The sequence below is a fragment of the Argiope bruennichi genome, chromosome X2 (genome assembly GCF_947563725.1).
Source record: "Argiope bruennichi chromosome X2, qqArgBrue1.1, whole genome shotgun sequence".
Classification (NCBI taxonomy): domain Eukaryota; kingdom Metazoa; phylum Arthropoda; class Arachnida; order Araneae; family Araneidae; genus Argiope; species Argiope bruennichi.
In genome coordinates, this window is record NC_079163.1 from 95,389,029 (window position 1) to 95,411,884 (window position 22,856).

Consider the following 22,856-nt stretch of genomic DNA (forward strand, 5'->3'; position numbering starts at 1 on the left):
AGTAAAGATTAACAAGAAGAAAGGTATAATAGCAAGCATAAAAATTTCTTTCCGGATGGTAAATAAAGATTTTGCTGCTTTAGATTTACAAGTTAATCAGTTACAAGTTAATATGAAGTAGAACTATTAGACATTACTTGGCAATTATAGAAATCTGGAAACTTGTTAAAAGTGTTTCAACATAATTCTGTTTTCGTATTTTATAAAATAAAAATTATTTCAGAAAGTAAAGATTAACAAGAAGAAAGGTATAATAGCAAGCATAAAAATTTCTTTCCGGATGGTAAATAAAGATTTTGCTGCTTTAGATTTTTCTGATTTTAATTTTAAAAACTATTAGAAAATAAATAGCTTTATTTAATGTATACATTGCAAAAAAAAATGGATAATTAAATAAAATTAAGAGGGCACGAAGCTTTTCTTAAATAATTTAACCCATTCGTGGCAGCACGTTTTTATGGAAATACTGCATTGCAATGATAGACTGCACACCGTGTGTGCAAAGAATGTCTCGAATGGGTTAAAAAAATGGATCAGCAAAAATTTGTAAGAAAAATCAAAATTTCTTTTTTTTTTAAATTTAAAATGTGTGGAATAATTAAGCCATATTATATAATCAACCTATTTCATATTCGTTATAAACATTTTCTTCAATTTACCAGTTAATTTACATAACTTTTTTTTGTAAAAAATTAATCTATCACTTCATAACTATCCTGATAACTTTAGACCTCAAAACTTAAGACTGATAGCTTCTATCTTACTTTGTAAAAAAAAAAAAAATACAACTGATAAATAAAAGAGCATAGTTTTACAATAATGCACAAAGCTTAATTTTCAACTTATGCATTATCTTTGAATAAAAACAGTGATAGAGACAGACATGTCAACAACATTACAGTTATGAAGCTCATATGAGGATGAGGAATTAATGGGGTAGGGATAGAAACATGTTTCTATCCCTACCCATGATGCAACAAATAGTACTTTTGGGGCACTATAAAATAATTTTCATTTTGATATTGGGTCAGTAAAAATGAAATAGTTAAAAAGAAAATACATATATGGAAGTTCTGCATTTAAAATTTATCTTTAAAAATTATTCTATAAATTAAATTTGCAAAAAAAAAAAAAAAAAAAAAATTCTAAATGAAACAAGGTAACAAGAAACAATTTAATATTTACAACAAATATTAAAATCATGTCTTATACAAAAATAAACTCTGAACAACATTAAAAAGAATTTATAATGGCACTGGAGAATGTGACTCTGGATGTTTGGCAGAAATTCAGAATACTGAAGATCTTTTCTGTCTTGTTCGTCAACTGGATTGTTTACTCCCACCATTTATAAACTAGGTCATTACTTTCATGGTTCATCAACAGAAACTGCCCATTTTGAAGGCACTTTTCCATACTAAAAGATAAATTACAATGTTTGGTAGAAAGTTTTATAGATTATTTTTTTAATAGAAAATAAAATTAATAAAAAGTGAAACATAAAATTTTTAGTACAATTTGAGTAATGAAAAATGCTTACATTCACTTTGTAAATGTTAGAATTTTATTTGATCTTACTGGTTTATTGAATATTATTCAAATTTTGACATACACAAACCTTTTGAAAAAATGTAAAACATTCAGAAACATGAATTACTTTGGCTAATTTATGTAAAAAATTCAATTTAAAAATATAAAATAATCAACACTTTTGACTGAATAAAAATGTACAAAAAAATTAATCCAGAGACGAAAAAAATGTACATAAACACTTTATTATTTAATAAAACAATAAACTAAGAGGCATTCTATTTAGTCAAACATATAGTTTTTAAAAAATGAGAATCTGTTTTTAATTTTACTTTGCCTCTTAATATCTTTAAAACTTAAATTCCGATTGATGAAATATGACAAGACAGAAGAAGAACTAGAAACATTAAAATATGGTAAACTCGCAACTAGAAATCAAATTGTTAATCGTTAAACTTACAGAAATTTTTTAAATCAAATATAATTCTGAAAACGCTTTACAGTATTTTCATAATCTAAGTATTTGGTATGATTTTTTTTTTGGTCCTTTTGTCAAACTGAATTTCTAATGAAAACTTCATTTTGTTAACACAATAATGTGATTCAGGGGTGACAGTTCAAAAACATTTTATATTTTACTACTCCAAGGAACAAAATATTTCTGAATAGCAAAAAATGCAAAGAACAACAAAAAATAAAGAATAACGATTCATGTTTTGCATTTCCATACATCTCTCAAGGATTACTGCTAGTGCTATCCATTGTCAGATTTCATTATTACTTTTCAAATATTGTTATTTTTTTTAATTACCGTTTTCCCAAGCACAATGCAGTAAACAATATTTCTATCACTTCCCCCATTTTTTCATTGATTTTTAAATAGACTTGTTATCATTTTGATACTTTTTAATCTAGATTTATTGAAAAATAAAATATTTAGGTGCATATGCTATATTATCATGTCATATGATTATTTGTTGTGTTAAATGTTTTATTTCCATATAATTTATTATCACTTATTTTTTCCAAGATAAGAGTAAATCTTTGAACTTTAATAAAGAAGATAAGAAATCCTTTCAATTAGAATGTCCGTAATGAGCGCAAGGATGCATTCAAGCATCATAAAATTTTGCTTTTGGATCTAATCATAATTTTAATAAAAACTCCAGCACCACTCTTTTCGGGAATTGTTTGAACAGCATTAGGTTATAGCTTGTCTAGACTGAATTTGACAAAAACAGATAATCCATCATTAATCAAATATTAAATGTATATCTGTAGTTGAGACTATTTTTACATATTTTTATTTACTCATCAATAACAAATAAATTTAAATCTGTAATGATGGAAAAAACAAAGAAGCATAGAATTTTATTTTGCTCATGAAAATACAGAAGATGGGATATTTCTTTAAAAAAAAAAAAAAACTAAAATGCATGAGAAAAATGGCAAAATTTTTAGACTACTCTAAAGCAATCAATATTCTCTGAGTTATCCTCGAAAATTAAATTACTTCACATACACTCTAAATATAGAATATAAAGGATTCTAAATATAAATATAAAGGAATGCAAAAGTTGAATCAATGAAAAAAAGTAAACACACAATGAGGAATTTAAAAAAAAAAAAAAAAATGAAATGAAAAACAGCAAAGAATCATTTAGACAAAATAATCTAGTTTAGCAAAAATAGAAAATTTCATAAAATATGAACAGATAAGGATTTTAGGATCAGTAAGAGAACACAGTAATCACAGGTTTGCAAGAGTAGTGCTCCTAAAAAGAATAAGAAAAACAAACAACATTTAAAAACATCAAACTTACCTGAATATTTAAAAGTGTACTTAAGAAACGTCGATAAAGCCCTTTCTTTGATTCTAATGTAGGAATGGTAATAGTTTCACCCATATATGAGATTGTGCCTACTGGACACACAATACAGGCAGTTCCAGATCCAAATATTTCCAATAACTAAAAAAATTAACAAATATTCAACCATATTTTGATTTTAAAATATAAGGAAATATGTAAATAATTCAATGCAAAATTTGGCGTTTCAAGTCACAATCTGCAACCAAATGATATTAAAATATAAAATTCAGATGCTCTTAGTTTTAGAAGTACATTAAATATAGTCAATAAACTTCATAGGTGGAAAATATTTCCACAGATACAACTTATTATAATAAAGCCCAAAAGTAGTGTTTTTGTGATACGGATTCAGTCGTTAGAATTATTATAGCATAATTATGGTAAACAGCATTCAAAAGAATGGTTAGTCTGACAAAATTTGATTCCATTGCCAAATTCCAACTTCATTATTGTTTTTAAGTAAGGTTAGATATTAATTTTTTAAAGTAACTTTAGTAATATAAGTAATTAAGAGAAAAACTTGGAATAAGAACTGATCATAAAATAATTTTCTAGGAGAACATTTTATGAATACCTAGAATTAAGAGCACAAAATGATGCTAAATATGGTTAGATCTGTAATATTTAATTAAAATTTGTATAATCTATATTGAAATCTTATTTTATATTTTGTATTATTATCAGTTTTTTTCACTGCTTTTAGATTGACACTAAGATGAAAAAGAAAAGGTTTGCTTCATGTCAATATCTTCTCCTATGATTTTCCAGAAAAATTAGATTTGGACTCAGAATAGTTTGAATCTGAAACTGTCTCAAAAGGAAAATTGGGCTGCACAATAAAAACCAAAACAATGGACCTGAAATTATAGGAGTATGCCAAATAGGTAGAAAATCTCTTCACAAATTCTTTCTCGAATGCAACTATTTTGAAATACAAACTTAAAAATCTAAAAATAAATAAAAAATACTTGAAATACAAACCTAAAAATCTAAAAATAAATAAAAAATCTTTGAAATACAATCATAAAAGTTAGTCCAAGCATATACAAGACTGACTTTAAATTGATTTAGTACAAAATAAGGCTTTTTTCACAATGCCTGACCTTAAGTTCTATTGGTTTGGCCATTAAGTAATTGCAGATCTTTTAGAGAAAATAGAAGACAATGTTTTCTTGGTACTAAATAACTTTATTCTGCAATATTTAGACATTTTCCCTTATAAACCTTTAAATCTTTGCCATCCTTCATATACCATCATAATTTTACATTCAAAATACTTTGGGATTTTATTTGTAAAGCACTTAACATAGTGTGATTTTACATCACTGTCATCAATATTGCAATTTTTATCATTTAAAACATTCTGTAATGAGTTAAAAAAATGACAATCTGATGGAGGAAGATCAAAACTATATGGTGGATATGGCGACATATCCCAATCAAGTTCCTATATTTTTTTGCTGAGTGATCAAAGATGTATGTACACTCTCATTTTCACGGCAAAACAAAATATTTCTTCAATTTGCTAATGCCTGAATCTTTCCTTAAATTGCTTTGTTCAGTTTAGTTTAGTTAGTTACTGAATGTCCAAAACTGAATTGATCATCTGGTTGACCATAAAATTTTAAAATAACAATTCCTCTATAATCCCACAAAACTAATATTATAACCTTCAGTTGATAATAAGTTTAAAATACTGTTTAAGCAGGTTCACTTTGCTTGGCTTGCACCACAATGTTTTTCAACTCACATTGAAAAACAATCCATTGTTTAGTTAAATTAACATCCTATTTTAAAGCACTATTTTGTAATCCGTAATTTTTGAACCGCAGTTAGATGACGAGGGCGACATCTGAGCTATTACCCTCCTCAGCAAACATCCGCACCACACTAGCGGGAGAACATTTGATTCCGATGAATTTAACGTGCACCAGACCCGCTTATACGACGGCTTTTCGGTGGATTAGTGTCTCGAACCTAGAAAACTTACAGCTCCGAAGCCGAGACCTTACCACAAGGCCACCGCTTCCACATCAAAATCTTGAAGTCGATTATTTAGACAGTTTTACAGAACTGTTTCAGTTTAATTACCTGTAAAGCCAATTTATTAAGTTCTAAATGTGAGCTTCATTGCGACATTCTCATGAAAAGACAGGGAATCTATCTGTTCCATATAACAATCTTACTCCACCATTCTATCAACTGATAGTTAACTTCTCTATACAAGACAGAGAAGAACTCGAATCATTTGATATAAAATCTTGTCCTTTGTCAACCGTTATTGTGCAGAAATGAAAAGAATACAACATTTATATTTGAGATGAAAAAGAAAAGAATAATGAGTTAGAAAATCAGAGAAGTGAATGTAATAACGTTATATATGAAATGATATCTCTTTATTTAAATCCTAATTAATTTCCTAATATTTAATATTACTTCATTCTAAAATTCTCTTATTTCCTGATCCAAATCCTACTTTTTTATTTTATTATTTCTAACGCGTGCTCTAAAAAAATTACTAAATCGGCAAATTAAAAATATCAGTTTCGGAATGAACTTTCAAACAATTTCTTTGAATGAAAAAATATCATTAAACTATTCAAAAATCTATGAAACTTTTTTTCAGTCCATGAATTTTCTTACCTAGAGAACTAAATGATTGAGGAGAGTGAAAGTCCCGCCCCTTGCTCCTCAGAGCGCTACGCGATTCGTCACTCCTCAAAAGCCACGCCCACTTCGAAAACGCAGCTCCAAAGTCAGTCAACTCTCCTCCAACAGATGGCGCCACTCCTCACCAAAACAAACATCGGCCAAGAAAATTTAAATTTTAACGAACTGATTTGAGTTACTTCAAGCACTGATTAACCTGAGATTACAAGCCCAACTTTGTATAAAATGTTAAAATCAATAGTTCTGAGCAAATAGTTGAAACTGTTCTTGAAGCAGCAATAACTACAATAAATAATTAGTTCTCCATCTAGTCTAAATTGTATTTTGGAATGTCAGCGGCATTAAACCTCGGATAATCGGGAGTTCCGTGACTTTACAAAAAGCCCAACCCCGATATTATTTTACTGCAAGAAACCCATCTGATACATCCCCAAGCAATTAAAACAGCCAACTATAATTCGTACTTAAACTATAGGCCAATGAAGACATGCATAAACCAAGCGGCGGAAGACCATAGTAATTAAAAATTCACTTCCTCAAAACCAAATTCCCTCTCTCCCAGTCACGCATATTGAATCAACAAATATCAGATTAAACATTCTTAATTCGGACCCAATAGTAATTTCGTCAATTTAATCCCCCCCCCCCACACACACACACACATTTAACACAAACCAGCTCACTTCGGACCTGAACACACTAATGCATTCTGGGAGGCGATTTTAATACTTCCCACATAGGTTGGGGCTCAAACAAAAACACTACTAGAGGCAATATTTTAAATTCATTTGCGAACTCCGCGGACTAGAAATCTTCACCCCACCCCCACCCGCTACGGAAACAACACTTCATCCTTCATAGACATAGCAATAAAAATTTTCTACACCTATATGACATATCCTCTGTCCCAGAACTAAGCTCAGATCACCAATCAGTTTTAATCAAATTTTCATTTTACCTTTAAAACTACCAAACACAACAATAAATTTAGAAGAAAAAAAAAAAAAAAAAACTGGGCTAAATTTAAGACAAACATGTTCTACAACACTGACCTACATATTAATGTTAATTCAACAGATGACCTAGGCACTCTAGTTACAAATTTTACAAATTCAATCACCACAACTTTTCACACAAGCTTCAAAGAAATAGACCCCTTCACCCAATATGTAAACAACGAACTAAAAATATTATTAAATAGAAAAATAGCGTGCATCATAAATGGCTAAAAACTAGAGACCCAACTGATAAAAAAAGAACTAAACAGATTAAATAATGATAGCGGGGGGAACAGAAAACGACTGTGCAAGAGGACTGGAAAAATAAACTATTAGCACTTTAACCCAATAATAGTTCACTTTGGAAAACACAGCAAAACACAGGAGGAAAACACAAAAAAAAATTTCCACCCTTAAAGGCCAGGCCAGTACTGCCATTTCCAAAACTGATAAAGCCGAAACTTTAGCTGATAGCTTGGAGCATGAATTCACCTTAAATAACATGCATAACACTGACACAGAAAACAAAGTAAACAACACTCTAGAAAAATTTCTAAATACCATGATCAACTCTGGAATAGAGCCACCAACCCAAATGGAATTCATCCAGTACTCAAAAAAATAAATGTAAAAAAGGCCCCAGGAATAGACGGTTTATCTAATAAAATTATTTCAAATCTCCCACTCACTACCAAATTCAAATTTTACTTAATAATCACACTCTTTTTAAATTTAAACACTTCCCTCAACTTGAAAAACTGTTGGGATTCCTATTTTAATGCCTGGAAAAGGTCCTATTGATCCCACCAGCTACAAACCAATATCACTCCTTCCAAATTTCAGCAAAATAACTGAACACTTTATCTTACAAAAACTTAATAACCCTCTGTACAATAATAATATTTTAATCCCCATGCAATTTAGTTTAAATCCAAATGGTCTACCACCCAAACTCCTTAGAGCAGTTGAATATGTCACCTCAGGCTTCATAGAGAAAACAGTGGGGCGGTTTTCCTCGAAATTCAAAAAGCATTTGATAGAGTGTGGCTGGAAGGACTCATTTTTAAATTAATCTCTTATAACACTCTCCCAATTTCACAATATGCTTTAATGCCACATTCTTCAAACTTTGCTCCATAAAAGCAGGTGCTACCATAAGGGCTAAACTGTCCCCTCCACCTTGTACTCAGTATTTATTAATGATATACCTCAGAAATTTAACACCTAATTTTGTATTTCTGCAGAGGGCACAGAAACAGAAACATAAAATTCATCATTCATGCATTAACCCTTTCTACGGCCATGGGAAGTATGCTTCCCACCAAATTTATCTATGAAGTTTAAGTATGAAATTATGTAGGTTGGCATAAATTCTGAAAATTTTTTTTAGAAAGACAGAAACTTAGATGCTTCAGTTCTTTATCTCACACAAAATGATGTGTCTTGGTTTGTCACATAATTATTAATTAACCAAATTAATTAGTTAATCAAATTAAATTTATCTAATAAGCTAAATGAAATCCCTTTTCTTATTCTAATTTTAAGCCTAAAAATATTTTAACATAATATGACTAGAAAAAAATGGTCATTTAAAGGGTTAAACAAACACATCCAAGAACTAGAATGCTGGTTCTCAAAGTGGAAAATCGCAATAAATGCCCCAAAAACAGCAGCAGTTTTTTTTTTTTTTTTTTTTTTTTTAAAGAAAACTACCCAAAACTTGATTAAAATATATAAAGTTGAAATCCCATGATCGCAGGAAGCTAAATACCTCAATGTAATATTAGACAAAACCTTAATATGGAATCTCCAACTTAATTATTTTTAAAAAAATTCTATGATAACACTCATAAATTATACCCCCTAATCGCTCAGAATTTAGAAATGTCTAAGGAAAATAAGATGCTTGTTTATACAACCTGTCCTAACATATGCTTGCTCAGCATGAGCATACACAGCTAAAACCAACATAAATATCATAGACATGTGCAAAACAACAACAGCTATTGCTTATACTATTGTTTTACAGTGTAAAACAAAAGTATGGATTTGATTCATTGAACATATTAAGATATCTGAAGCAATTATTCCCATTCAAGAGAAATCTGCAATTACTTAGTCAACACTGTACTAAAAATAGAACATATTCGCACTAAGGAATAAAGAAAATACTAACTCTCCCTTCAGTTTTAGCTTGAATAACTTCCTTCATAGTAATAAGCCTTTCTGAGACTTTAAATTCATTCTGAAAAGAGAAAACAGAAAATTAAACATTAGATAAAAGTGAACTATTATATTATATATATATATAAAGAAATTCCTCTACAAGCAGGGATAATCACCATTGCAAAATTGCATTTTGAAACTACCAAACCTCATTGTTTCCCTTTCTATTTCAGCTTTAAAAAAGCAATGCCTCCACACAATAGGCATTCTGAAGTTAAGATAAAAATGTGAAAAGCAACAATGAATCACACAAATAACTTGAACTAGAATTTAATTTGTATTTAAAAAACAACAACCCTAGAATGGAGGAAGATCTTAATCACAACACTCTTCACAAATGATAAATTATTATTATACAGAGAATTATATAATTCACAAGAATAATAAGGCAGTCTCTAAAAATAAATAAATGATCTCTGGTGTAAAATATCCTTCTCTTTTAGTATATTTCAGAATTAAATAATCTAAAGAAATGCCGGACCAATTTTATTAAAATAGAAAATTTAGTTATCATTTATGAAAATAATTTTCAAAGGAAGGAATAAAAGTTTTAAAAATCAACTATTAAGTATTAATGTTATATCAAATATAAATTAAAACGAAGATTTAGTGGCATGCTGCTATCTGCTTGCATAAAAATATGCAAGCAAACCAAGGACTTAAGCCAAGCAATTTTCCAAAATGATGCAATATAACAACATTATTGAATCTGTTTTGATTTACTGTCAGATTCGTTATTCTTTTGCTGAATGCATTTAAAAAAATGATTAAAACTAGACTGCGATTTCAAAAGTAATTTATATATTAATATTAGTTATATTATTTAAACTATAATATTTTTTTTTGCTGAATATCATAAAGTGTCCATAAAAAATAAACATAAAACATGATGAGTTAAAAAACAAATGAAATAATAATATGATCTAACTGTATAAGATATAAATCACAATTACCCATTCACGACCTAAATCCAATAGACTTTGACGAGTAACTCCTGGAAGTATTGTTCCATCTAAAGGAGGTGTGACAAGCTCCACTTCTATTTTTTTTAAAAAAAATTCAAATATAAAAAATGTAAAATTTAACAAACAAACAAACAAAACAAAAACAATCTGATAGGAGAAGCTTTTCAGTAGCATTAACATTTTTTCAAATAATATAAATGAGTATACAAATCTGCTAACAAAGCAGAATTAACTTAACAATCAGATAAGGTCAAAGTTTTGATTAGATGAAAACAGACACAAGAACAGAAAATACAGGTTTGGAAATTTATAAAATAAAATTTCTGTAATTGTTTTTTCTTTAGGGAGGGGAGGCAGATTCCATTTCACACAAATTAAAAAAAGAATATTTATCTAGAGTTTTTAAAAATGAGACCCCATAGTTGGTAATTAATCAAAAATTCGATGCAAATGAAAGGAATTTTAATATCAATAATTCATTCTTGTAATTTCCTCTAAAATCTAAATAAACCATAGTAATTTGCATTCAGGGCTGCACACAAAATATTGTAGGGTTTATTTCTAAAGTCAATGTTGTGAATTCAGAATTATACAGAATTTTACTTCATTATCATAATGAAAGACATTTTAAACATAACAATTGTTTATACTCAAGTTTTCTCAGGATGTTTCAAATACAATAAACCCTTAGGAATTTGACACTGCATTAATCCAGCTCCCCTTAGAAGAAGCCCCCCCTTAGCTTTTTAGAAGGGAGAAACATTAAAGGGTAAAAAAATCAATGCAAATAGATTTCGATAAACTAGATACAATGTAAACAAAATTATTTAGAATTATAATACTGAATATATAGTACACGTTTCGGTAAAATGGGGTTTATTTAATAATTCATGCAATAAATCTAGACTATGGAATTAAAATGCTTTTTTAAATGAAATTTTATTAATTAGGCAGTCTTCTGATCTGATATCTGTTGGATTACAGACTTGAGAGAATCAGACTGCAACTTCAGAGAAATGAGGCTTGCCCAAACAAATGCATACCTATAGAATATAGTGGTGAGAATAAATTGAAGATTGTGTGCTGAAATTCAATACCCACAAGATGAATAACAATCTCTTCTACCAAAATTATTTAAAATTAAAAGCATGATATTGCTACATGTTCAAAAAGAAATGAGACTTCCAAATCTACAACAACATGAATTACAATAAACTAAAACACCTGAAACTTTTTTTGAAAAAAATATTTTTAACTGTTTTGAGGGAAGCAGATTTTTACAGTCTTTTAAATTAAAACATCAATATTAATTTCATAGCATTGCTGATGTTTAAGAAAAAAGTGTTTTAAAATTCCAATAAATTCACTTCTTCAGTAATCCTAGTACACATACAGGATATTCTCTAATTATTTTACAGAGTTTTCCTTGATTCTGACAAACCATTTCGTGTTTCTTAGAAGATAAATAAACAAAATTAAAGAAGATAATTAGAATAATTTGTAAGATTCTTAACAAAAAGAATAATTATGAAAAAAGGACAAAACTTGAAGTTATATAATTGCAAGCTATTTTATTAGCATCTTACAAATTTCATGAACTGCCTACAGAGGTAAAAAAAAAGATAAGAATTTAGAGAATGTTGCAATATTTTTTATAGAATGTCTGAATGTCTAGACAGATTTATGGCTTTTCTGAGAACATGACATCTACAACTTTGCTTTAGAAAAGCAGATGAATTTGTTTGACAGAAATGAATAGTTCAAGAATACAAATTCTTCAATTGAATCATCTTACAAACCTATTTCTCCACAATTTGAACTAATTGCAACAAATTTTATTTTAAATACAAAATCATATGAAACATATTATACTAAACGATATTGAAATTTATGTAAAGAAACAGGAAAAAAAAATTACAATGCAGTGAATAAAGAGGAAAATGTCAACAAGAATTACAGAGAAAAACAATGAAACATTTTATGTTTACTTAAAAAATTTTTATCTATCAAGTAATCTTGGGGGAAAAAGAAAAATAAACAAACTGCTTAGCTGCTAAATTAAAAAAAAAAAAAATCCTACCCCCAGCTGCATTAACCAAGAAAACAAATATGTTCATGGTACCAACTTCAGTTAACTGATGATTTTCCCCGTACAACCAAAGTACTTGCTGTAAATTTTGCTTTTCTGCTATCTTTTGGATATAAATGGTAGGTGCATAGTTACTGAAAATAATAAAAATCCTGATTAAATCATGATACAACTTAAATTTTATGTTGTAAGTACAGCATACATTTTTACAAAAGTATTAAAATACATCTTTAAACCGATAGCAATTTTAAAAAACTGCTATTGGTTGTAATAAAATCACCAAAACATTAAAAACTCAACTTCAAAATATTATCTTCAGAAAGCTGCATTTAGTTACAATTTACATCAATTTAAGCTAATATTTACGATTATGTCCTGAAGAACAATTAGACAACAGAATTTATACATACAGAATAATATACAACAAAATATTTTACAAACATGACACAGAAGTTTGATTAACTACTTAACTACATAAAACAAATCATTTAGAGAAATTTAATTTTTTGATATACATAAGTAGATATATATAACCTGTTTTGAAACAAAGTTTTGTTGTACTATTCATAATAAAGGAAATCTAATCTATATTTTGAAAAAGAAATCAGAAAAACTCATATCATTCTTATGAACCTAATTCAAGCTAGAAATTTTATTTTTTGCTATGACATAAATACAGAATGTTTCATTAAATTACTTTGTTCTTTTATGTCAATTCTTTTTTGAAGAAAGTGCTACCTTTTTACACTCTGATACAAAATTGAGAAAAAAATAAGTGAACCCTTTGTAAATTCAAAAGTTATTTTGCACAGTTTGTATTGCAATAAATTTTTTTTATCTTCTCACAAAAACTGAAAACGCTCAATAGCATCTGCTATTAAAAAAAGTATTAATCTTCCAAATAACCTCTTACAAGCAAGTGAGAATGCAACACATGGATACTTTAAATACTAAAAGCGCAATCACACCCCATGAGACTTCTGATGCATAAATGAAAGGTTACTTGTGGTAGTTTTTAAATGGATTTTATAGTAGGTTGAAATCCACTGGTCTCAAAAATATAATTATAAATAGCATGACATAGAAATCTGTATAAAACTATAAACAGTTTTTTTTTTTTTTTTTTTTCAATTTGTAAAATGTTTATTCTATTTGTCATCTCATTAGTGCAAAAGTTTGCATAAAAAGACAGAAATAATGTACAAAAAAAAGCAGCACTTTTAAATTAATATTAAAAATTTCTTTCTTTCTTAGAAATATAATTATACATACAGACTAACATGAATGACAGTTGTAGAATTAACACAGTTACTAGAAGTTTTTTAATGGATTATATGGGACATTAAAATCCAGAGGTCACTGAAATATAATTATTAATAACATGGAGATCTAATCTGTACAAGACAATGAGTAATTTCCCATAGTTTTTTTTAATTTAGAAAAGATATCCTTTATTAATCTGCAAAATGTTTATTCTATTTTGCATCCCATTAGTGCAAAAGTTCTCAAAAAAGCAGAACTTATACGAAAAAAGCACTAATTCTAAGTTAATTGCAATTTTTTTTTATCCCTTTTGGTAAATATTATTATACATATAAACTCACATGAATGTGCTACTGTAGAAATCTTATCACAAATTTACACTCCTGACTAGTAGAAATCATAAATATTAGTCAACAAATATATGAAAAAAAAATTAAAGTAGATAGCAAAGATACAAGGAAATATCAAACTGGAAAAAAAAAATAATAAAAAAAAAAAAAAAAACTAAATTCTTACCATCCCATTTTTTTGTTACCTACTCCACCTGGCCAAGCCCTAACATGTTTTGGATCAGCTAGAAGAGAAACTGCTTTTTCTTGTCCACTTGAGAAGTACGCACCAACAGGTCCAGTAATAATATACAATAAAGCTTTCTTAGATGATGCAATTCCCAAAGATGGCTAAGCCAAAATTTATACCAAATTAATATAGCTAAGTAATTAAAATTTTATTGGTGGATTAGCAATAACAAAATTAATCAAACTGAAACAAAATTATAAATTTCTTAAAAGATAAACTGTTTTCAATAAATGCGAAGAAACCCCAATATACTTCACAAAAAATTTGAAATACATGACAGTTTTATATATTAAGAAATATGTTTTCAATATGTAACATTTACCTGAATAAATATCAGCAAAAATTGAAAGTACTAGTAATTTAAAACATAACTGAAAGGAATATATATATATATATATATATATATATATATATATTTAAATCTGCTGATTTATGTTTTGAGTACAATTGAAAATCAGTCGTCCACTCAATGTATCGCTCTTATCTGGAGGAATAATGTGAATGAATTTTAGAGCAATTACTCATATACAGTACTCTGCTTCAGTCCAAATGAAAGCTTTCAGTAATTTAATGTAATAATTCTCAATCAATGCACTGTTCATTTAAAAACGCCACTCCTAACCATACAATAAATTACAAATCTACTTTTATCCTATGATTTGTTTTAAAGCAAACAGCTAATTATCTTTCTTTCACTTGCTTCTATTGCTTCCTTTCCACGCATATTTTGCACTTTTATGTAATGAGTAGGATCACATTTTCAAATGAGAAATTGTCTTCTTTTATAATACCTATCTCTTAACTAAATTTGAATTATCAATTCTAAATTACTCTGACTACTATGTAAAAACACAATTTTTTAAAAAAAGAAAATTAAATTCATAAAATCATTAAATTGTAGTTGGTTTTCTTTAAAACTTATCAGTATTAAACATTAGTGGAATTAATACCAAATTAAGTATGCAATTGTTATACAAATCTGAAGCTTTTTTCTTCATCCAAATTATACTGATTTCTAAAATAACTTCAATAAAATTTGATACAATAAAATACAAAAAATATTGTACCAACATGTTCAACAAGATTTTACTTTTGCCAAATATGCAAGCACAGATTGAGCAATTTTTTGAATTATCAAGCTTTTTATAATTATTTACCTCTATTCCAATAAGTGTTGGTCGAACATACAATGAACAGCCTTCTTTATCAGGAATCCAATGCTGATCAATAGAAACCAATTTTTTCATGCATTTCAGAAACTCATCACCATCAAACAACTAGAAAATATATATAACATTTAAAAAACCAAGCTACAATATGTATAATTTAATAGTTGATAATACAATTTAGTTAAAGCTATAAATCTAATAACAATTACCGATGTTTAACATTTTGCAAAACATTAAAGAATTTGTACATGGTAAATCAACTTAGCATAAGAAAAAGTAAATCACAAAAAACAAGAAATAATTTTAAGATGCTAAAAAACCTTGATACTGAAATGACAAAAGACCAAACAACACAATATGAAAGTTGCTCACATTTTAAAACAAGTGAAAATAATAAATCCTAATCACAATTAGAAACAATCGAGATACAGGAGCAGCATAAAAGATCTCAAATGCTCACCAAAATAATTTAAAGCAGAAAATAAAGAAAACCTGAGGAGATGCAGTTCAGTTAATCTACTTTGCCATGGACATATAAACTTTACAAGGGTGATAAATAAAAGCTGTAATCACTATGAAAGATAAAAAGTGGATTTAATTATGGTAACTTGTTACAAATCATACAATTCAATACATCAAGGATTCATAATTTTTGAGATGGTTGACTAAGCTTGATTTAATGGCACAAGAATCAAACATATACTATGGAAGGAAACTATCAATATGCTGGAGAAAGTTGAATACAACAAAATTGTACATAAAAAGCTTTAACCAATAAATTTGCATTAAATTATATATGATATGCCAGCCTCTGTAAAACCAGGATAATTAAGCCAATACTTAGAGTAATCAACACAACTGAATGCCTAGATGTCAATATTATAGAGAATATGGCAGTTTCAGAAAAATATAGTGAATTTATTTGTAAAATATTCGTTCCAGAGCAAAAATATTTTACAAACTTAAAAAAAAATTTGAATCAATGAGAAAAAGAAAAAAATAAACTTAGCTATTGCTTTTAAAATCTAACAGAAAACAATGATTCCAATAAATGCAATTCTAAAGCCAAACAAATCTTAAAAGCTCCATTTTTTTTTAAAGTAAAAAACTCGATATAAAATAGCTGAAAATGTGCAAAGAAATTACAAACATGTGGCTCTGAGTAAGTTCAGTAAATAATAAAACATGATTTTACTCAATGATAAGTTCAATGTGAATTAGTTACAAAGTTCTTACAAATAACTCGCAGCAAATTCACTCCGCTATTTTAATCAATGCCTTTTTTATATATACACAGAATCAAGATTTTGCAGAAATATAAATCTTCATCTAAAAAATAGCATCTAGTATTAGGAGAATGATTTAACTGTTTTAAGTTTATAAAAATAAAAAGCTTGGTAAAAGTGTAGTTAAGTGTGTCCCTTCAGGATGCCAAGTCTAAAATCTTAACTAACTAAACTTAAAGCTAAATTAAAATCTTTAAAAAAAATAAAAAAATATATCTATTAATTTCACATTTTTCATAATAGTTGTAGTTCATGCACAACTCAACCATTGCAAAAAGTAGTAAACAACTCAGCATTAGGGTTGCTAGAAGATCATTTCGTTGGGTTGCCATATTGACGACAAACTCGGGGGACAAACTAAACTACATTACACTACAGCCCAAAGTTCTTTTTAAATTAACAACTGCATTGCAGATATGCAGATTTGCATTTTGAAACAAATTTAAAATATTTTTTTTACTTACCGGCAAAGAAGCTCTTTCTGCAGTTATTAGCATTCGTTCTATGTTCAATTCAGGTCTAAAAAGGATAGATTTGCCACTTTTGGTTCTGAATGCTTTCAATCCTTCAAATAACTAGTAAGGAAAATACTTAATAATAAAAAAATTTTTATGCATTAATATGAATTCTCAAATCATTAAAAGAAAAATAAGATTATTAGATTAAGATTATACATGCCAAGTCTCTAATACTACAAGATAAATATTACAAGAAAAAATATTGTTCTAACTTAAAATTTTCATGGAAAAGAAATATCTCATTATTAACAAGTAATGCTATAAGCAAGTATGGCCATATACTAACAGGTATTTTAAAACTATAATATTATACAAATTTCCAGGCCATTCTTCTCTTATTGATATTTCAAAAGAGGAGTGTGAACAAAGACAAAATGCATTTGTAAAAATTTTTTTTTTTTTTACAAGAAGTAGGTTATATATCATTAAAAGAAATATGGTATAAAAAGGTGATGGGACTTTAATGTATTTTAGCAACTCAATGCCTATGATATAAAAAGTAAAACTAATTTTTCAAAAGCATATTATGTTATTTCATAGTCTTGGGTAAAATTTGTAAAAAATATAAATATCTTTAAAATGTCAGAGCATTGGATAATTATTGCTAAAACAATTTAAAGCATTTATTAAATTTACATAGTTTGACTTATATATATTTAAAATTTTGCTGGTTATTGGAAGTGTTTGAAATGATAATTATTAGTCAAATACAGCAGATAAAATCAACTTATGGAATATTAAAATGGCATTAAGCTTGTTAATTGGCACTTGGGTACATTCTCTTTCAATAGAGAGAATGTTTAATTGGATATGATATTGAACCTTTAATATCAAGTTTCAAGTATCCCAACAAAATTAAAATAATTAGTGTAAAAGAAGTTTAATGCTTTCTCTTCATTAAAAACATTTATTCACCAGAATTCTGTTGGTATAGGTCTGCAAAATGTGATGCCAAAGTGCTTCATCCTGCATTTCTTACAATATTTTTCCAGCATTTTTTTAAAAAAATTATCTTTAAAAGGTGAAGATGCATTTTTTTTTCCTTCAATAGTATAAATGCAGATTACTTTTTTGTTTCAATAACAGGACTTTAGATTTCATCATTGAAATTATTAAAATACTTTTGCTCAAATTACACTACATTTGCTCACTTCTATTTTACAGAAAGATAGCAATTAATCAAATAAAACTTGCTTTGATTTAAGATTTTAGAAACATTTTGCCATTTCTAACTATACATAACCATGACACTGGAATCTCAAAACCAAAGAATAGGTAAATTATTATGTAAACTACTCTTAAAATAGTTTATTAACACTATATGATATTTCTAACATATATTTAAAATTTAAAAAAAAGTATGAATTTTGCAGCACATTAGTAAACTCAAATCAAGGTTTTCTCATTTCCATTTATTTTCTTTTTCATAAAACTATTTATCATAAAGAATCATTGCTAAATTTCATTCTGATAAGCAATATTAGATATAAGGCTACTTATAAATAATAATACATGTGCAAAGTAGTCTTATAATCTGTAAAAAACAGCAAAGTATTAAACATTACTTAAGGACAAATTATTTACAATTTATAACGATTCTACGGTTAAAAGCAAGGACAATGAATTTAAATTATAACAAAAAGTTAATAAATAATAATAAAAAAGTTGCCACATAATAATTAAGATTGTTTCTTTATTTACCTATCACATAGCAAAATTCCTAAACAGTATTTTTTTTTTTTTTTTTTTTTTTTACAGAAATAGATTTAATAAAAATTTTGCTGCAGATATTTTATAGTAAATTTTGCTATATAAGTTTATGCCCAGTAAGTAGATTTTAATCAAAAGTTACAAAATCAATCATCAATTACAAAATTATTTAAATATTTTTATTCATAAATTATCAAATCACAATATATAAAGAAAAAAAGATGAAAAAGATGAAGAAAATTTAATAGCTATTAATACCTCTTGAGCATAATGTAAAACCTTGGCAGCAGGATGAAGAACCAAGTTATGCAATGGAGATATTACAGGTTTACCCCATCCTTGATCTTCATTCCATTCTACTTCAAACATATGGTCACTGAAATTTTTTCCAAAAACAAGAGTGCTGTCATCTGGTTTACTTTTTTTGTCTTCAGGATTACAAGTTTTGATTATCAGATCTGAATACTAGATTATAAAAAGAGAATAAAACTTCAATAACATTTTACTACAGCATTCTAAGAAAATAGAGTTCACAAAAGTTTCCTTGATTATTTTTTTTTTTTTATTTTCAAAATTTTATAAAAACAAATACTAAGAACAGAGTTTAAAGAATTCTGGGATAAATAAAAAATAGGTAAATATTAATTTATAATTTAAGTAATATCCAAGAAATTCTAAAAAAGTGTAACAAGCATTTATTTCCTTAAATATGGTACTTAGAAATATATTTCTAATTACAAAGCCTCATTAAATAAGGCAGGCAATTGTAGGGGGGGGGGAAGCTTCTGAGAAGATTGATAAAAGAAAATTTAAGCTTTTACACAGCCCTCATAATATAAAAGTGTTCATTTAGTTAAATGTTCCTCTTGCATTCATCTATACACACATAAAGCTCCATGCTTTAGAGATATTTGTGTTTCTAAAATTAAAAGTGTTAATCACAAACTTGGATGAAAATATTTTAGAAATCCAAATTAATTTATTTATTTAAAAAAATACAGAGGACAAAACAGTCCTGTGTAATTATTTGTCTGTTATTTTATATGTACTACAGACAAATAAATATATGTACTAATAGACAAGTAATATAAATTTTAATGAACATGACATGAAATAAATTTGCTTACAATTGTTATATATTATTCAATTTGATTGGTCTACAGTTGCAAATTCAATTTAATAAAAGAAAGAAACTTGATAAATTTAGCATTTAAAGTATCTCAGAGAAGTAGTACAATTCTGTAGAATAAATTAAAATTATTTGCTTGCAATTATGTGCATGATATTAAGCTTTCTTAAAGAACAATGTGTCACAGTAAAAAAGAATGCTTTAAATACAGATCTTTTATACTGCATGTAATTGTAACCAACACTTGCAACGAAGCTACATGGGCATGCAAGTATTGATCGTATAATTGTCAAAATATTAGCATAACATTGCATAATTATCAAAGATGTTTGCTTTGAACATGTGTTTCATAAATATAGGGTGGTTATAATTAAAGCTCCACTTTGAAATGGTCATAGAAGGAAGACTACTCAATCAAATGTTATCAAACTTGATAATAGTTTAAAAGAGGTTGTGGGAATTTCTTTTCCGTCAAAAAAAAAAAAAAAAAAAAGGTTCAAAAACTCAACACCAGAGAAGAAATAGTACTGTATGCAATATTGTTAAGCACAATAGAATTAAGCAAAATGGGACATGAAGACATCAATTTAAAATGTGTTTAATCATTTCTGAAATGCGTTATAAAGCATATTCATTATGGCTGCCACCATTTTCTGAAAGCAAGTTAAATCACATTACTGCATTCTCAAAATCTCTTAGCATATCAGAAGGAACATTACGCACATGTCGGTGTATCACTTCTTTCAGTTCTGCCAAATTGTTTAGATTATCATCATAAACAATGCCTTTGAGATACACACATTGAACATGTTTTGTAACATGTTTCAGAAACGATTAAACACATTTTAAACTGATGTGTTCATGTCCTGTTTTGCTTAACAATATTGCATACAATGCCATTTCGCACCTGGTGGTGAATTTTTGAAATTTTTTTTGGCAGAAAAGAAATTCACATGACCTCCTTTAAATTATTACCAAGTTTGATAACATTTGGTCTAGTAGTTTTCTTTTTATGACCATTTCAAAGTGGAACTTTAATTATAACCACCCTGTACTTCAACGAATGCATTAATCGACTATGTTTTTAAATGCAATAGGAGTTAATAAATGCATTATTATAATCTGAATTCACTCTTTTAATAATCTATTGTGATATAAATATTATCCTTAAAATGTACAATGAAGGACAAGCTCAAGTAACAGCCTGATGCATAAAAAAAAGTGATCTAAGTCAAGAAATCTGCAAATTTTATATTACAAATTATCAATGCAAATTTTATAGACAAAGGTGTGTGTGAAACTTTATGTATGCACAGATGAATATAAAAGAAATATTTTACAAACTGACACTTTTTCAATACAGGGAACACATAAATATTTTATTTTCTTATTATCAATATTAAGGATATAAACACTTGTGACTGCCAGTATAATCTTCTAGAATCAATTTCAGGAGTAAACAACACAGCCAAATTTTCTTTAACTGTTTGTAAGTAGCATAAGTTTACATTTGACAATAATATTCCTACTAAAGATATCAGTGTGATTCTTTTATGCAATGCAGCAATACCACATTTTTTTTATGTAATAGTAAAAATTAATTTGTTGGTTAGATATACACATTATGAATCATTTGGCTAAAAATCAGCAATTCAGGAAACTTTAAAAATTAATCCATGACTTAGAAAAAAATTAAGATTTCCTAAATAATCAAATATTTAAAAATCATTCTTCAGGTAAATTTCCCTTATTATAAAGTCTAAAAAAATTTGTATAAAAATATGATTAAAAAACTCCCAATATATATATTGCCAACTATATATTAATATAATTATACATTTCATCACAAAAAATTGGTTTTGTAATGTTATAAGACAAAGTGAGTAAATAGTATACATTATAACTTAAGATTAAATGTGAATAAGGTTTATGAAATTAAACTGAAATCAAAACTAAAAACTGCTTTACAGAAATCACTTCAAGCACAAATAAAGGAAGTAAGAAATAAAATTAAATCTGCTTTTTTTACAAGCTCAAACTAAAATTTCTTAGAAATGAATAGGAAAAGAGAAATTTGGTAAAAAGAAAAGCATCGATTTATTCCCATTAATAAACTCTAAGAAGTGCATAAAAATATGAGCAAGAACAATAACAAAGAAAAAAATAAATATAATAATAATAAAAACAAAAATTTTCATATGCTTTTGTTTTTAGGATAATATATCTTTTTTCATTGGTTTGCTTTTATCCAACTGAGAAGTATATAAACAGACATACATATTGTTACTTTAAGTTTTGACTTACATAATTGAAAGAAGTTCCTCACAGTTGTAGTTTTCACTATTCCTCAATCAGATTAAATCTTTTCAATACATAAATTTTTGCCAGGTATATTTATATGTTGCCAACTATATTGTACTATTGTCTTATTTCACTCACAGAATTAAAGATTTTAACAGACAGTAAGAAACACTTAGTGATATCACTTCCTGAAATAAAAACACAATATGAATACTTAAGCATGATTAGTACCAACACAAAAATTTGTGAAAAATACAATAATTGTTAGAATTAAATGCTGATCTATTCAACTATTAGAATTATATGTTACATTATATATTTATATTAAAAGAAATGGCAATGTGCTTCTTTTGTTGTTGTTTATTTTGCTTTTTGAATTATCCCAGTTTTATTTTAGTGTGTGTCAATATAAAATTTCTCCCAGTAATCTGTTGCTTTTAAGCAGTTTATTTTATTCATAAGAAATCTGTTTCTGTCTTTCATGTTTAGATATTTTATTTGATTTTAACAACTGAATCTAACAACAGATAAAAGAAATATTATACTTATTAA

At 27.3% G+C, this 22,856-nt stretch overlaps 1 protein-coding gene across 12 annotated transcripts in view; it reads right to left on the reverse strand.

Moving 5' to 3' along the window:
- Positions 1–1,160: 1,160 nt before the first annotated feature.
- The window catches only part of LOC129960732 (branched-chain-amino-acid aminotransferase, cytosolic-like), a 35,966-nt gene continuing 14,270 nt past the window's right edge, over positions 1,161–22,856 (reverse strand). For 7 of the 12 annotated variants that reach the window (XM_056074337.1, XM_056074335.1, XM_056074332.1 and 4 more), the window contains 10 exons: positions 22,308–22,492; positions 19,133–19,339; positions 17,111–17,221; positions 15,349–15,468; positions 14,129–14,292; positions 12,341–12,483; positions 10,249–10,334; positions 9,246–9,314; positions 3,354–3,500; positions 1,161–1,417 (listed from right to left, as the gene is read on the reverse strand). In XM_056074337.1, coding sequence (XP_055930312.1) covers positions 1,370–1,417; positions 3,354–3,500; positions 9,246–9,314; positions 10,249–10,334; positions 12,341–12,483; positions 14,129–14,292; positions 15,349–15,468; positions 17,111–17,221; positions 19,133–19,243 — 999 coding nt within the window. In that variant the 5' untranslated portion in view covers positions 19,244–19,339; positions 22,308–22,492 and the 3' untranslated portion in view covers positions 1,161–1,369. The remainder of the gene's footprint in view (positions 1,418–3,353; positions 3,501–9,245; positions 9,315–10,248; positions 10,335–12,340; positions 12,484–14,128; positions 14,293–15,348; positions 15,469–17,110; positions 17,222–19,132; positions 19,340–22,307; positions 22,493–22,856) is intronic. The other 5 variants (XM_056074341.1, XM_056074340.1, XM_056074330.1 and 2 more) reach the window with 1 other exon arrangement.